Source organism: Boeremia exigua, assembly GCF_020726555.1.
Source record: "Boeremia exigua strain MPI-SDFR-AT-0100 chromosome Unknown C7974scaffold_1, whole genome shotgun sequence".
Lineage (NCBI taxonomy): Eukaryota > Fungi > Ascomycota > Dothideomycetes > Pleosporales > Didymellaceae > Boeremia > Boeremia exigua.
Window position 1 is genome coordinate 3,052,378 of NW_025763518.1, and position 15,331 is coordinate 3,067,708.

A 15,331-nucleotide genomic window follows, 5' to 3' on the forward strand; every position below is an offset into this window, starting at 1 on the left:
CAGCTTGTAAGGTGCTTGCCATTTCAGAACTAGCAGATTGCTGTAAGATGAGAGTCGGTACAGTGCCTGTGGATGCGTAGGGAATCGACGCAGGATTAAATGCCTCTTACTACGCAACATGAAGCCATACAAATCAGCTCGCGATCAGGCATCGCTTTTCGAACCTTTCGCATTCGAATTTCGCATTTCGCGCTCAGAAAGGCTTAGTGGCACAGACATGGCACGTCACGGTAAGAGGCGGAGTAATACTTTCCAGAGGTCGGCCAAAGCAATTGAAGAGAATCGTATATGCTGCCTGATGAGTGCGATTGATAATTAATGCATCATTGTGCCAAAGACGAAGTTTCAAGAAAACCGGAATCGCGGACGCGTACACCTCGGCTCAAGTGCGTGGCTTAATACGACCTAGCTCTGGTCAGCAGGGTCATGTAATCATGTCACCTAAGCTCGTATCTTGTTCGTATATAGAAACTATTCATTCAATCCCTTGTCGTGGTAGGTAGTAATCCACAACAGTTTGTCGTTATACCAGCAACCTTCATTGTTACAAAACTAGGTAGACTCTGATATACATACCAGCACGGACCCGAGATTTTTCCACGCTACCGTGGTCGACTTTCAACTCAATGGCCTCCAGCGCTCATGCAGACGATGTGAGATTATTTGTTGAGCATCTTCTCGTTCAAGAACGTAGGACCTAGGTATTGAAAGATAATGCAGTCATCGCCGCTAATTGCTTGGTGAAAGCTGACCTCCGTGGTGTGGATACTTACGGAAGGTGAGCGGTCTGAGATGGCCTGATGCTTTGTACGAACACTAACGTCTGGGCACAGCAGATGGATTCCTAGGTACATATGTACTCATGCCTAGTTACATGCCTCGCATCAGTACCTAGCCGCGACTCCGACGTTGTGCCGAGCAATATCCATGGATCAGCAGTTGCCCAAGTCGATGGGCACAGTGGCTTCGCCTTCCCATGATTGCAGCGCTCAGTATCATAGTAGAAAAGTTGGAAATAGTATGGTATAAGTCAAGCACGTCTGCATAGATGATGCTTGCTGCACGAGACGCGCGCACGATGAGTCTCGCCTTCATACGATCCCAGCCCGCTCTATCGGTGAGGAGAGGCAACCCCGAACTCATAGATGCTTGTGGCAACCCAGTGGGAAAATGGAGGCCCTTGATTGTGGATATGGCGCCATCACTAGCTTGGGGCAAGATTTACAAAGCTTTGCAAGGAGGAGAGAAGAGTCCTGGCGACTGGGCGCTTGTTAAGCATGGCCAAGGCACTGGAGAGTGTCATGGTGCCGATGAGTGGACCCAAAGCCTCCGCTATCGCCATTGTCGTCTCCGGCCGTGGGTTCGCAGGACACGTTACGAACTCCGCGGACCACATACAGTCGCCATCAAACCAGCCCTATTCATGAGCATTGCGAATTCGTACAGAGCGGATAGACTCCCAGTACAAGCGTGTCGTTGGGGTCGATCGGGTGTCTGGTACCGACCGTGTCTTCTTTTAAGACGAAGTCGAGGACCCCGATACGGGGAAGCGCCTGAAGGACGGGATACCGCTTATGGTCGCCGGCAGCCCTGAACGCGGATGCTCAATGAGTTAGAGCCGCATGCATCCTGATTTCGCCAACTGCGCCGAGGTCACGTTTGTAGCCGAAAATTAGGATCGGAGTTCCTACTGCGTACACTTTCTGTGAGCTTACGTCGGACCTACCTCGTGACGAGGGGATGGGTATGGGGCTGGGCCTCCCGTTCATGACGGTAGCTCCGCGGTAGATTGTCGGGGGTCCCTCCCCACGCGCACATTGGCAATCTCTGGCTAGAACCGCCGCATCAGAAACGATCGGGGTTTATGCAGGGTGTAATTATCCAGTAGCGTGGTGCGTCGACCCACCACCGATGTTGAGAGGACAGGGTCGATTCATTGTCATTGGGTGGGCACTCCGATGCTAAGCTCTACGAGTCAAGAAAAGCTTCCCCGCCCAAGGATGCGAAGCACCACGCCACGCACTGGCAGCGGCTAGGCATGTAACCTTGTTCGCAGCACCCTCCGACGACAAGGTTACATGCGGCCACTCAAGTGTCGGCTTTTGCTCAGCGGCGTCTGATCATCTCGCACGCAGACGTAAATCTTGTAAGCCTCATGTGCGTCTTATAGGCCGGCCGCCACCATGTGCACCCGTAACGATCGTTACGAAAAAGTTACGGACGCTATGTTCTCGTCAGCGCCATTCCATAACTCCCGCCGCGTCTTTTTCGAGATACGCGCTTGAGCCAGTGTTGACGGCCGCGCACAGGAAGACCTTCCATAGAAACATGCTTGCGCTACCGTATCGGACAGACTACCCAGTTTAGCGTATACTAGGGCTCTGGGGAGGCCGACGAGCGGTTGAAATGGGTTTCTGGAGAAGACCCACATCGGACTGATGGGGTATCTCGCTACTTGGACCAGGGTCTGGCTGGGGAAAGCCAACTGCCGCCCACACAGTTGAGATGTCTCCGCATTAGCACCCCACAGTCTGGCTCACGATATAAGAAGCAGCCGCCTCCCATTTGAGACCACTTTCATCCGCTTCCTGTCTGGCCGATTGTATCGACTACTCAGCCTGTGGTTCGCTCAACTATTGCACTGAACCTCAACAGTCTGTTCAAGATGCCTTTCAAGCTACAGAACCCATGGAAGGAGAACTTGAAAGATACTCCGAAGGAGTCACTCAATTGGCGTCTATGGTATGGTGTGCTTGGTAAGTTCCTTCGAAAGACTGATCGGGTTATCCTTCTAAGCTTGCACAGTGTTTGGTTTGATGGGCGCTGCCCGTGGTATCGATGAAGGCCTTATTGGTACCACCGCTGAGCTGGTGCCCTTCCAGAAGAAATTCGGTCTCGAGGATCACAACAAGTCTGCGCACGAGAAGGCTGAGCTTCTGTCAAACATCACCTCCATGGTACAGATGGGCTCCATTCTCGGTGCTCTAGTTGCTTTCGTTGTTACGGATCGGATTGGTCGTCTCTGGGCGACACGACAGCTCTGCCTTATTTGGGTCATCGGCATCTCCATCTTCCTTGCCAGTAGCGCGACTGGAAGCATCGGTATGGTTTACGCTGGGCGCTTTATTGCCGGTGTTGGCATCGGCCAGACTACTGTTGTTGCACCTACATACCTGGCTGAGACTGCTCCTCGAGCCATCCGTGGTCTTTGTGTGTGCGCTTTCTCCGGCTCGGTCTACCTTGGAATCATGCTGGCATACTTCGCCTCATGGGGTTCCTCAATCCACATCTCGAGTAAGACCGACACACAGTGGCTCGTACCCAACAGCATGCACTTGATGTTTGCTGGTATCATCTTTCTTCTTTCCTTCGGAGCCAAAGAGAGCCCTCGATGGCTCATCAAGGTCGGCCGTCACGAGGAGGCGCTCAAGAATCTCTCCCAGCTCCGCCAGCTGCCTGATGATCACCCATACATCCAGACCGAGATCATCGACATCAACGATCAGCTTAACCGCGAACGTGAGGCTACAATGGGCACATCCTGGCTTGGCCCTATCAGAGAAATGTTTTCCAACAAGGCCAATCTTTATCGCCTTCAGCTCTCTGTCATGTCACAGCTACTGGGACAGTGGTCGGGTGCCAATTCTATTACGATTTACGCGCCCCAGGTACGTTTTCTTCCCAAAAACGAGAAATTTAGCTAATGAACGCGGCAGTACTTTGCCATGATGGGTACAACTGGTCAAAACGAGAAGTTATTTGCTACGGCAGTCTTCGGAGTAGTCAAGTTCGTAGCCCTAGCCCTCGTAGCCCTAGCCCTAGCACTTGTCGTCGTCCTCACCTTCACCCCCCCCCCCCCCCCCCCCCCCCCCCGACCAAAACTTACCCCAAAAGGAGAAACTAACATCGATCAGGCTCGTATCATCTCTGCTCTGCGCTTTCTTTCTCATCGACTTTATCGGCCGCAAACGCTCTCTCTCCACCGGTATCACTATCCAGTTTTTCGCGATGCTGTACATGGCTATCTTCCTCCTGGTCGACAACAAGATCTCCGATAAGACTGTGCCCCAGACCTCGAGCCAGAAGCACGCTGCTATGGGTGCTATTGTCATGATATACTTCAGCGGTTTTGGATGGGCTCTTGGTTGGAACTCGATCCAGTATCTGATCAACTCCGAGATTTACCCGCTCCGTCTACGAGCCTTGGGCGGATCCTTCGCCATGACCTTCCATTTCGTCAACCAGTATGGAAACTCCAAGGCTGTCCCGCTCATGTTCTTGTCCATGACCACTGGTGGCACCATGATGTTCTTTAGCTGCGTCACCGCTATTGGTCTTGTCTGGGTCTGGTTCTTCCTTCCCGAGACGTCTGGACGCAGTTTGGAGGCTCTCGACGAGATGTTCAATCTGCCCTGGTATATCATTGGTCGTAAGGGTGCCGCTCTTACCGCCGGATCGGGTGGTCTTTCCGAGGTTCTTGACCAGTCGGGCGAAAAGGCTGCTACCATCGAGATGGAGAACTCCGATGCCAAGGTTCAAGGCCAGGAGCACACTGTTGAGCGCAAGGTTTAAGCGCATGAAGGAGACATATGATACCAAGTAGTTTACGACCATAAAGACTGAGATGTAAGGGCGAAGCTCCATCTCTCTAACGAACACAATCACAATTTCAGTTGCTGATAGTAACTCTCCAAGCCCATAAAACTGCTCCTCGCAACATCGTTTTACTAATCAGTAGCGATTACATTTGAACTACTCCGCACGTTATCGCCCGCAAGGCGGTAGACATGGTGACGATGTGAGTGAACAATCTACAGCTTTGCCAACCCGAGTGACCATCATGGAACGATTGGAGTAAGGAACTTGGAAACAACAGCAGGGCACTTGTCTTCAAAGACATGTTTTGCTTTCCTGTATACCTTAAATCTTTCCTACTGCTGGTGATCAAAGTTCGTTCAATCAATCGCCATGATCACGCGTTACTAGTATCCCCATTTCTCGATCTACTAGTCATAGTCACGTAGTGAAATCCATGATCAGTCTTTATTGTGACCAGCTACCTCCATGAAAGGACTTTTTTCCCTGAGCTTTCTCCCGTACCTGATCAAGACCACAGGTATACAGCTAAGTATCAATGCAATAAAGCCTAGAAGACTGCTCGCCCAATTGAAGCCAAGTGATCGATACATACTCTGCGTAGCTAGTGGCAAGAACGCGGCCATGAAGTTCTCTAGAAAAGCCACGCCAGCAACTGCGCTAGCAGCATACTTTGCGTACGCATCGACAATGTATGTCGTCAAAGCAGTGGTACATAGGAACATGCCGAATCCAACAAAGCCTAGCGCGATCGAAGGCACGATCCATGGTATGGTCGAGAAGCTGGTCCAAGCGAAAAAGAACAAGCCCCCAGTAAGTCCAATAAATGATGCCGGGATACTGAGATACAGCCTTGCTTCCGGAAGTGGGTGACCAGGATTCTCGGTGTTCCGTTTCGCAGAGGCGAAGTAAACCCTGTCCTGCATTAACTGTGCGAACACACCTGCCAGCTCTCCGACCACGATTGCGCTCTGCACCATCCCTGTTCCGAAAAATGTCCACCCATACAGGCCTGAATAGACTTGCATGATGCTCTGCGTGAACATGAATGCGATCCCGATGACAAAGGCTGACCACATGCCCAAACTGATGAGCACGCCTTCGGTGAACAAGAGCCGTGTGGGACGAATGAGAGTCTCAGTGAGAATTTCAGAAACACTGGTCTTCGTCTTCTCTTGCGCGGTACGGACGGCGAGACCAGTTTCGCGCCGGATCTTGGAAGCACGTTGGTGCAGAATAACGTCAGGACGGACCTCAGGGAGGCATAAAAAAATAATTGGGAGTAGAGCAGAGTAAATGATGATCTGGCCGATGAAGATCCTATTTTGTTGTTAGTGGGACATTCAGATACTCAATGGTACGAGAGAGATCGCCATACCAACGCCAGGTAGTGTACTGAACGACCAAACTACCGAAAACGGGGCCCATGCTTAGCCCGGACAGGAGCGCAAAGATGTACATTGATGTGAAGAAACTCTTTGTGAGACCAGCATACCATACATCGCTGACAATGCCGGAAGTAATGTTCGCTAATGTTGCTGTGCACGATCCTGTGATGATACGAACAACAATCAGAGTGGCAAAACTCTGAGCTACAGCTTGCGGTATGATGAAGATGATCAGTATAGCATAGATCCCCAGATACGTGTACCGTACGCCAAAGTTTTCCATCAGGGGCAAACCCACAAGGGGCGCAGCGGCACCACCCAGGTTCCAACTCAACACAGGCCAGTATGAGTGTGGGAAAACCTCGTCACTGACGTGGAAGCTTTCATTGATCTGTTCAGCGGCGCTGGTCATCATTGTCCCGTTGATCTGGACAATGAAAGTCATAGCGCAAGCAAGAATACAGGCCCGATATTTCTTCGCCGCAGGCCAATTGAAAGGGTTCTCTGGATCGTTTGGTGTAAACTGGATGGTCTTATTTGTGGCCGCTGGTGCCAGTGTTTCTCCGGTTACAAGCCCGCTTCCATGCGTCGGTATCCATGCCTCAGTTTCCGTCTCTTCTTTGGATGACCGTGGAGTTGTGGGCTCTGATGAATGTGCCAATCCTTGGTTCGACATTCTTGGCAGTTATGCGAGGCCTGGGTAAGAAGACACTGACGGTAGGATGGAAGCGACTACACAAAGCCCTTATGGATATTCAGAACTCCGCGGAGCAAGTGGGTCCTCCAAGTACTGGCTTGGGAGGAGTGGATATCGAATAATTAGCGGTTGAAAGCTTCGCGCTCCAAGCTTTGTCAATATTCCGGGGATTTGAAAGAGACATCGTGGAATCTAACATATGGAGGGCAGACTTTTGAAGAATATGACGACATCCATCGCTGCTCAGCTGCTCAACCGCAAGGTTTAGATATCTCAAAGAAGGCACTGCAAGGCATCGTGCGCAGCACTCTGACATCACAAGGGCCAGCGCGAACACAAAGAGCTTGACTAAAACTTCCTGCACGGCGATTCATAACGTAACAGAAAGGTAGAGAAGACTCTAGTGACAAGATAGGCTAGCGTAAGGATGGCGACCAAAACCTCTTAGGTTACAGCGAATAAGCGACCTTCACGACAACTAACTTCACTACAGAACTTGTAGCTATGATAATACTTAAAGATAAACCCTGTTCAAACGTTGCTGATATTACAGGCAAAACAGTATTCTATGGAGTGTTCTTGCAGTTCCCTACTTTGCTGTTGCGTGGAATTCTTGGCTCACATCCCGAGGCAGTCCGCCGTTTATCCTACACTACTATACCTATACATAGTTCTGCTTTGCACCTGTTTCCGCACTTCTGTATATGGCATCGATCATCTTATGCCTCAAAAGGGCGTCTTCGAACGTCGTGACGCTGTGACCTTTGTCAAGCCCAACACCGGCCCAGGCATCCCATGCCTTACCCACGTTGAACGAAAAGTCGGCTGCCTGTTCAACCTCGACAGATTCAAGATGTTCTCCCTTGTCTGATGATGTGGACATTGCGAGCTTGATCGTGGGCTGGAACATCTGAACATGCCCACCCATCTTAGGGCCTTCAAGTACAAGTGTACCTTCCGTTCCCACGATCTCCCAGATGAAATCGCGATTGCTACGCGAGGATCCACCAGCATATGTGACGTTCACAACACCACCGCCATCGATCAGCTCTCCGGTAACGCTGACGTGATCGTGTGCGGTCTTCTTGACCTTGCCTGCTGGCTTGCCATCTTTGCCGAGTAGGTCGAGCTCAGGCAGAAGATTTGCGAGGGTGGCTGTGATACTCTTCATCTCACCCAGAACGTAGCACAGCGCGTCGATTGCATGGCCGAGAGGTACAGTGAGCAAGTTCGCGCCTGCCTCAACCGGCAGACCGTACAGAAAACCCTCATGTACGGTAGGGCCAAAGATCACACCATGTCCATACATGGTACTCATCAAGATCTTGCCGAGCTTTCCAGATTCCACAATCTCTTTAGCCTTGATGACAGATGGATTATGGCGTGCCTGCAAGCCGATCATGGTCCTGACACCCTTCTCTTTCGCCAATTGAGTGAGCTCCTCGGCCTCAGCAAGATTTCGAGCCAGCGGCCACTCGACGAACACATCCTTACCTGCTTCCAGAGCAGGCTTGGTAAGGGCGTAGTGCTCGGGAACATTGACGCTAACAGCTACAATGTCGACGTTGGAATCGGAAGCAATGTCAGAGGGCTCTGCGTATCTTGCTACATCATTCAAAGAGTATTCTTTCGCGGCAGCTTCAGCAGATGCCTTCGAGCTGTTTTGAAGAGCAGTGATTTTGTAGAGTGATGTCGATTGAAGATAAGGTAGATGGGATCGAGATGCCCAGGAGCTAGAGCTACAATCAGGATGTGCTCTTAGTGGACGACATGCACTTACCCTTTGGCTGACAATCCGATCAGTCCGATTCTCTTCTGATTCGACATTGTGCTTTAGTACTTGGATTTAGCGTTGCTCGCCAAAGTGTGGAATATGTGGAAAATGCGAGTTAGTAAACAAAGTGCATTTCAAACCCACCACTTATATACTGCATGGGCATCTTGTGGGGTCAGTTGTGAGGGGAATTAGCCGGGCGCAACCGGACGTAACTCAGACCAGCCGGTATTCGTCCGGAAACACGTAGAACCCAGGAATCATGCTTGAGGTTGCAGATCCGAGGCATTACTAAGCAAGAGTAGTGTGCAAGTTTGCCAGAAGCGTTCTGCGCACTTGCTAGAGCTCCAGGGTATGGTCGGTGAACAATGTATAGAGGCACTATATCTAAGTGCTAGAAATATTAGTCTTTCCTAGTAGAAATACTAGTCTTTCTAGGTGTGCAATTCTCTAAGCTAGCTAGAGATAGGAGCGGAAATTAAAGAGGTTGCAATTGGGTTATGTAGCGTCAAAATTCGCATGGACTAACAGCGTATGTTTTTAGATTGCGCCTTCTATGAAAGGTCCACGATGTTAGTAAATACATTGGTATCGACACAGTGCCTATATAGTTGCTGACAGTAACTCTCCAAGCTTAAAGCCGTTGACCATGGGTGTCTTGTATCAGGACCAAAAGCTCCACTGCGATTGGCTAAAATGCAAAAAGACATGCAGGTTAAGCTTATTGCAAAGATAAATCGCTCTTTTTTCCAGTTGCTTCAACGTCTTTTTGCCGACCAGTGGCGGCGATTGCATGGGCCAGCTTGGCTCTAGTCTCAAGCAGCAGCAGTAGAGTACGTACGTTCAAGATTCGCATGAAGGCTTCGACTGACAGATAGCAGATCCTAAGACCATGCCCAGATTCGAGAAGTCCTTCTACAAGAGGGACGACGCCGTCGCTGCGCGATCAGATGAAGAAGTCGAGGCTTTCCACAAGGAACGCCAGATCGCTATTAAGGGCACCAACCTTCCCAAGCCTGTTCGCTTTCCCTGGCTACGTGTTGAACGAGGTCAAGGCAAACCGCGTCGCTTTTTTGGAGATCATCGGCCAATACCCAACTTACCCCAGTACCTATCATCACACTTGAAGTCGCCGGCAGCCTCTTCAAAATCTTCGCGAACATGGCAATCCACGATACCGACCTGCCTGGTGCCATCGAGAAGTGGATAGGGGAGGGTTCGATGGAGAGCACCTTTCAAGTATAGGCCGATATCAAAGCTACCTAAAAGGGTGACAAGATCGGTATAGACAATAATGTAAACCACAAGGAACACATACACGCAACACTTGACCCAATGCATTCCCGTGATAAGAATACAGACTGTCCAATACCCCCCTCACTGACCTCTCACTTCCTCAGTGCCGCGGCAAATGATTCACCCTCCCGTCATACACACCCCTGAATACACAGTGGTACGCCATATGCGCAAACAACGTCCCCACAATAGCACCAAACAGCACATCGACAGGATGATGCCAGCCATCGCGCACCTTACTCGCCGCGATCAGCAGCGCAACCAACCACGGCAGCGCCCACACGAGCAATTTACAGTGTCTTGTCTCCCGCCCATCTCGCTCCGAACTTCGCTCCTCGTCCCCGGACTCCAAAGTCTCGCGGGCGTGATCAGGTTTCCGCCCGACGACATTCAGTTTCGAGTTGAGGTACAGCGCGAGAAACCCAAAGCCCGCGAACGCCGCGCTCGAGTGCCCGCTGGGAAACGACATCTGCGCTTCTTTGACCGCCTTTGCATCGCCGGTGCACACAGCCGCCGTGTACTAGATAGCGTTGCCGGGCGCGCCGACACCACTGACATGCGGCGGAATGCGCGGACGACACACATCGAGGAAGTGCGGCCGCAAGCCGCCCACGAACCACTTGATGAACGACTGGAACAGCGTCGCCGTCGCAAGCGCATACCCCAGCCCCATCATCTGTGATCATCAGTCCACACCGCTCAACCACTCGACGCAGCGCAGGCGAACATACCGCGGCATTGCTCTCCCAAAATGCTCTCACCCGCCACAGCCCCACCGCGCCCATAACCCCCGCCGGCACCGCAAACGACACCACCGCGCTGACCAGCGTATTCACATACTCCGCCTGCCTGGCCCTCCCATGCGCAATCCCCCACGCACTCCGCTCGACCCCCGCGTACAGCGGAAACACCCGCGGCATCAGCGGCGCGCCGAACAGGTACACCAGCTCCGCGACCAGCAGGCACAAGAGCTGCGTCAGCACGTCGGGCCAGCAGCGGCGCGCCCATGTGGCGAAGGGCGGGGCGTCGCGGAACCCGGGTCTGAGGGCGGAGAAGCGCGGGCGCGGGGCTTCGGTGTCGGAGAAGGCGCCGTCGTGGGATTTCATGGCTGAGGTAGAGGTTGTGCGCGGCGTGCGCTCTTCGGGGATGTCGCTGAGGGAGGGCATGCGAAGGGTCGAGAGGGGGAGGGGTGGGGGGCTGGTGGGTGGTGGCGTTGGAGGAGGTGTCGGGGGGAAGAGGCGGCGGTGGATGTCGAGGCCTGGTCGGGGGTGGGTGGCCGTGGCTGTGGGCATTGTGGTAGTAATGGTGTGTCTGTCGTGGAGGAGTGAGTTGGGGAGCGGATGTGAGTTGGTGTTCCACGCTGGTGAGAGAGGGCGGGCTTATTCGTTGCTTCTCGTTTTGTCAGTGAGGCGGCAGAGGGCAGGCAAGTGGAGTGATGGTAAAGGCAAGACCGCTGAACATGGACAACAACATGCATTCCATGACATCTAGAACCCAAACACATTCTCCTCCTCCTTGAACCCCCACTCCCTCAACGCCGGCAACGCAGCCTTCTGAACCATAGCCGGCGGGCCGCACAAGAAAACCCCCGTCTCCTCGCCAGGCCCAAACAGCGCCTCTCTCATAATACCGGCATCCACATGCCCCTTCTTGCCCTTCCAGTCATCTGATGGATGGCTCAGGACATGCGTGATCTTCAGCCTACCTTTACTCTCCTTCTCGAACCCATCCAGCGCCTCCTTGAGCAGGATATCCTTCTCGCTCTTATTAGCATCAACGACGCGTATCTGTGTCTTGTCATCTGCAGAAAGCATCGCGCGCGCCAGTAGCGCGTAGCCGGGCGTGATGCCGCTGCCGCCGAGCACGAGATTGATGCGGGTGAAGGTATACTGCTTGCCTGAGATGGTGAAGGCGCCGTTGCCATTGTACTCAATCTCCCCGGTCGGGCCGCGGATCTCGATCGACTCGCCGAGCGGCATGCAGTCGAGGATGTTGGACATGGCGCCGCCGGGCTGCTCAGACGTGGGGAAGTAGGTTTTGACGGTGAGCTCGAAGGTGCCGTTGCCGTCGCGGAACGATTGGGTTTTGTCGTCGCTTGCCTGGGCGTCGGGGAGGAGAGGCTTGGTCGGCGTGTAAGAGCGGATTAGCATGCGGTCTTTCATGTGGAAGCCTAATTGGACGTGCTGGCACGTTCCGAGGCCGAGGTCGGGTTTGCCGTCAGGGAGCTGGAACGTGTAGGCTCGCGTGTCGTCTGAGATGGACTTGCGGTCGAGCAACTTTACTGGGACCCATCTGTGCTTTTGTAGCGTAATCTTGTCTGAGTCTTGTGATGATTGGGCTTTCTCTTTTGCCGCTGCCTCCGCGCTCTGCTTGATGAACGCTGCAGCCTTGTCGGTGACTGTGCCGAGAATGCATTCTACGAATAGTCAGTGTATGTTGGTCTTTCCTGTTGATTGACTTGCCTTTGAGCTTTTGATAAGCATATCCATCGTGAATGCTCTCAAACTCATTGCTCGTCTCGGCATGCACCTTCCCAGCATGGCTCATCACCGCCGCCTTGCCTCCCGGGTGCCATTCCAACACGCTCGTCGCATCGTAGACCTTGTTGTCGACTACAATCCAGCAATCGTTCTCTGTAGCATGCTTCTCAATCTCTTCCCTCGTGAACTGCTTCGACGGCGCGCCAGCCTCCTGCTTGGCAGTAGCAATTTGGTTCTCAGTACTGGGCTTCATCCAGCCGCCATCACCTGTCCCTGGCTCGACAGGGTGCCTGTACAGGATGGAAGGAGTCTCGGAGTCATCGTCCTGAACAACAAACGGCTTGACAACGTACCAGCCGTTGTTCATCATGCCCATGATATTCCAATTCCCGTGCTGAGGCTGCGTGTTCTTGAACACATTGAAGCAACGCACGGTGATGCTCTTCGCCTGCAGGAGATGCGCAAAGTCGACGTCGACGTGCCAGTGCAGCCACGTCCAGAATTTCTTGCCGTGGCGGACCGGCGCGTCGGGGAACTTTCTAATGCAGTACAGCCACGTCTCTCCGTCGTCGAGTGAGACCTCGACTCGCTGGACTTCGTGGCCTCCGCCGTCGTACGCGTACCCCTCTATGCGATATGTCTCGCCCTTCTTCGCGGACGCAAGTGGAATCTTCTCGCCCTGCGCCGGCTTGACGATGACCGAGTTGAGGTTCTGCTCGTTGCAGGCTGTGCTGGGGTGGCTGAACAAGGTCTCTGCAAACGCGCCGTCCTTCTCTGTGACAAAAGACGGCAGTACGCGGTTGTCCCAGATGTGGTAGTAGGACTCGTTCTCCTTCTCCGAGATCCAGATGCGCTTGAGCCACTTGACACAACGCCCACCGACGTACCCCGGAATCATCAGTCGAACAGGATACCCGTGGTCTGGAGGCAGCGGAGTGTCGTTCATCTCGTACGCCAGTATCACATCGTTCGTCGGGTCCATCGCGTAATCAAACGGAATGCACGTCGCATACTTGCCCTCGCTCGGCTCATCCGCGCCCTCGAAGTTGACCCAGTACCGCTTCCCGCCGGACGTCTCGTGCTCCACTCCCGCCGCGAGTAGCACGTCTCTCAGCAGCGGTCCTTTCCAGTACGCACAGCTGACCGCGCCAGCGCCCCAATTGAAGCCCTTCGACTTCTTAACCAAGTTCAGTTCCTTGCGCCGATTTCCGTCACACGCCAGCGCGACAGGGATGTTGATCGCGTCGAAATTGCTCTTTAGGTCGTCCATGGAAAGCACAAGCGCCCCGTTCTCGACATCCAGTTCGTGGAACTCCCACATCAGCCGCGGCACAGCGCCGTGGTTGCGGACGTAATGCAGCTCCGTCGGCGTGATGAGGCCCGCTTCGAAGAGATGCGTGAGATGTGCTTCTGCATTCAGGGGGTGCTTGCCCGTCAAACGAATTAAGTCTGACGAGCGGGGCAGCCAATTGTCGGGCGAGAACTGGTCTGCCTCGTCGATGGAGACGGTCGTGAGGTTGTTGTGTTGCGGGCTCTTGCGCTTCCCGTCGTTTTGCTCGAGAGTCGTGATGTAGTCTTTTTCGTGCTGGAGCGCTCGCAGGAGAGCGATTTCTTGGGGCGAGTAGCGTTCTCGCAGCTCTTCGTATTCTGTCTTGTGGGGTTGGGATCCTTCGCTGGAGTACCCCGAGTCAGAGCCTGCTTTGGCTGCGTAGGCATCGTGGTGCTTGCCATCCTGGCCAGTTTCGCGCTTCCACTTCTCTTCGTCTTGATTTCCTTCATCCTCGCCTTTCGAATTCGGACTCTTCTCCGCTTCCTCCTCTTTCCCATCCGTACTCTTACCCTTCTCTCCCCGCTCTTTCACCCGCTTCTCCTCTTCCTGCCGCCGCTTCTGCACATTCGCAGGCCACTCCTCCCCATCCCTCACCCAATCCTCCGTAAACTCCAACACATACCTCCACCCCTCACTCCTATTTCCGGGCTGCTTCAGACTCAAGTCCCGCTCGCCCTCGACCAAATCCCTCCAATTCACCAACTCGCCCGTCGCTGCCTTCTCCTTCAGCTTCTCGTACTCCGCCTTCGCCGCGCCGGAAAGCTCCCCCGCGTCCTCCCCGTGCTCGTCGCCGCCGTGCGTCAGCCCCGGGAACCGGTCGCCGTGCTTGCTGCGGAAGCCGATGCGGTGGTCGTGCGCGTGCAGCGCGGCCCAGTCCGGCTCGGCGGCGATGGCGGCGGGGGTCGAGCCAGGGTGGTCAGTGACGCGTGTGCGCCAGGGGAGTTGGTGTGGCATTTCCGCGTCGGGTGGTGCGCACGAGAGGCAGGGGAGAGGGAGTGCTCAGGCTTGCTCGAGTATTAAACAGTGGCTGCTGCGGCATGCGTCCCGTACGCATTGTGCTGTTTCGTCACCGTGACCGCGGAGCCGTGTCATCATACATAGCTCGGGCGTCTTGCACCAGCGCCTCGCGCTGTCTTGTCTGCATCAGGCACGCGTCTGGTTCCGCCGTCTCGCTGGAGTAGTTCCCGCGGACACTAACGGATGCGGACCTCTCGAAGCAGAGTGGCCGTCCCCCGAATAGTACAGTAGCTAGTTGTCCGCGCTAGAGATGCAGCCGAAATCCTTCACGCTTACACACCCCGACTGCACCAACGTCGAGCGTACAACCCGCATTCGCTTTCCACAACACATACCAGCCTTTCCCTACCAGCCTGCACCTCCACCCCAATCCCCTTGGTTATCAAGACGTAGACCCCGCAGAATCCACACCTCGGGCAATCTGCACGCACCGCGTAGTCTCGAAACGGCTCGCGGCTCGTCGCTGGTAGCGGCGCCTAGGCAAGCGTTGGATGCGGAGCTTGTTTGTCAGTGTAATCCTTTTCCGCGGACAATGCACCGCATTTGAAATCCGCGACGCGGATTGCCGCGCTGGCGAGCTAGTCCGGAAACCTGTTCGCGTTGATGCGCACGGTAGACTGGTGCTGAGCGAGATGCCGCGAGGCTGGTGAGGAATGATGGCGGCGGCGGGGTTGATGCCGACGGGTGCGGGGTGCTAGCGTGGTCGCGAGCGCGGTCGAGGGGTGGTGTAATTGAGTCCGGAACCTGGTTTAT

The 15,331-nt window shown here is 54.0% G+C and overlaps 7 protein-coding genes across 7 annotated transcripts; 3 read left to right on the forward strand and 4 right to left on the reverse strand.

Moving 5' to 3' along the window:
- Positions 1–942: 942 nt before the first annotated feature.
- On the forward strand, positions 943–1,899 carry C7974DRAFT_24359 (uncharacterized protein). The gene has a single exon (XM_046137474.1). It carries the CDS (start codon positions 1,049–1,051, stop codon positions 1,592–1,594), a length of 546 nt encoding a protein of 181 aa, XP_046003351.1. The 5' UTR covers positions 943–1,048; the 3' UTR covers positions 1,595–1,899.
- A 649-nt stretch (positions 1,900–2,548) lies between these two features.
- On the forward strand, positions 2,549–4,712 carry C7974DRAFT_24181 (MFS quinate transporter-like protein). Its single transcript, XM_046137471.1, has 4 exons — positions 2,549–2,756; positions 2,806–3,668; positions 3,717–3,787; positions 3,915–4,712. The coding sequence occupies exons 1-4, from the start codon at positions 2,666–2,668 to the stop codon at positions 4,570–4,572; spliced, it is 1,683 nt and encodes a 560-aa protein (XP_046003352.1). The 5' UTR covers positions 2,549–2,665; the 3' UTR covers positions 4,573–4,712.
- A 17-nt stretch (positions 4,713–4,729) lies between these two features.
- Positions 4,730–7,028, reverse strand: C7974DRAFT_349541 (major facilitator superfamily domain-containing protein). The gene is made up of 2 exons (XM_046139439.1): positions 5,975–7,028; positions 4,730–5,916 (listed from the first exon to the last, which is right to left on the reverse strand). Exons 1-2 carry the CDS (start codon positions 6,658–6,660, stop codon positions 5,037–5,039), a joined length of 1,566 nt encoding a protein of 521 aa, XP_046003353.1. The 5' UTR covers positions 6,661–7,028; the 3' UTR covers positions 4,730–5,036.
- A 167-nt stretch (positions 7,029–7,195) lies between these two features.
- Positions 7,196–8,625, reverse strand: C7974DRAFT_383935 (NAD-binding Rossmann fold oxidoreductase family protein). Its single transcript, XM_046140802.1, has 2 exons — positions 8,462–8,625; positions 7,196–8,414 (listed from the first exon to the last, which is right to left on the reverse strand). The coding sequence occupies exons 1-2, from the start codon at positions 8,506–8,508 to the stop codon at positions 7,343–7,345; spliced, it is 1,119 nt and encodes a 372-aa protein (XP_046003354.1). The 5' UTR covers positions 8,509–8,625; the 3' UTR covers positions 7,196–7,342.
- Positions 8,626–9,347: 722 nt separating this feature from the next.
- Positions 9,348–9,700, forward strand: C7974DRAFT_408274 (uncharacterized protein; the record flags this gene model as incomplete). The annotated part of the gene is made up of 2 exons (XM_046143317.1): positions 9,348–9,504; positions 9,564–9,700. The coding sequence occupies 2 exons, from the start codon at positions 9,348–9,350 to the stop codon at positions 9,698–9,700; spliced, it is 294 nt and encodes a 97-aa protein (XP_046003355.1).
- A 151-nt stretch (positions 9,701–9,851) lies between these two features.
- On the reverse strand, positions 9,852–11,043 carry C7974DRAFT_408275 (phosphatidic acid phosphatase type 2/haloperoxidase; the record flags this gene model as incomplete). Its single annotated transcript, XM_046143318.1, has 3 exons — positions 9,852–10,271; positions 10,335–10,427; positions 10,483–11,043. 3 exons carry the CDS (start codon positions 11,041–11,043, stop codon positions 9,852–9,854), a joined length of 1,074 nt encoding a protein of 357 aa, XP_046003356.1.
- Positions 11,044–11,234: 191 nt separating this feature from the next.
- Positions 11,235–14,732, reverse strand: C7974DRAFT_440108 (uncharacterized protein). The gene is made up of 2 exons (XM_046145309.1): positions 12,214–14,732; positions 11,235–12,167 (listed from the first exon to the last, which is right to left on the reverse strand). Exons 1-2 carry the CDS (start codon positions 14,513–14,515, stop codon positions 11,239–11,241), a joined length of 3,231 nt encoding a protein of 1,076 aa, XP_046003357.1. The 5' UTR covers positions 14,516–14,732; the 3' UTR covers positions 11,235–11,238.
- Between the last annotated feature and the right edge of the window lie 599 nt (positions 14,733–15,331).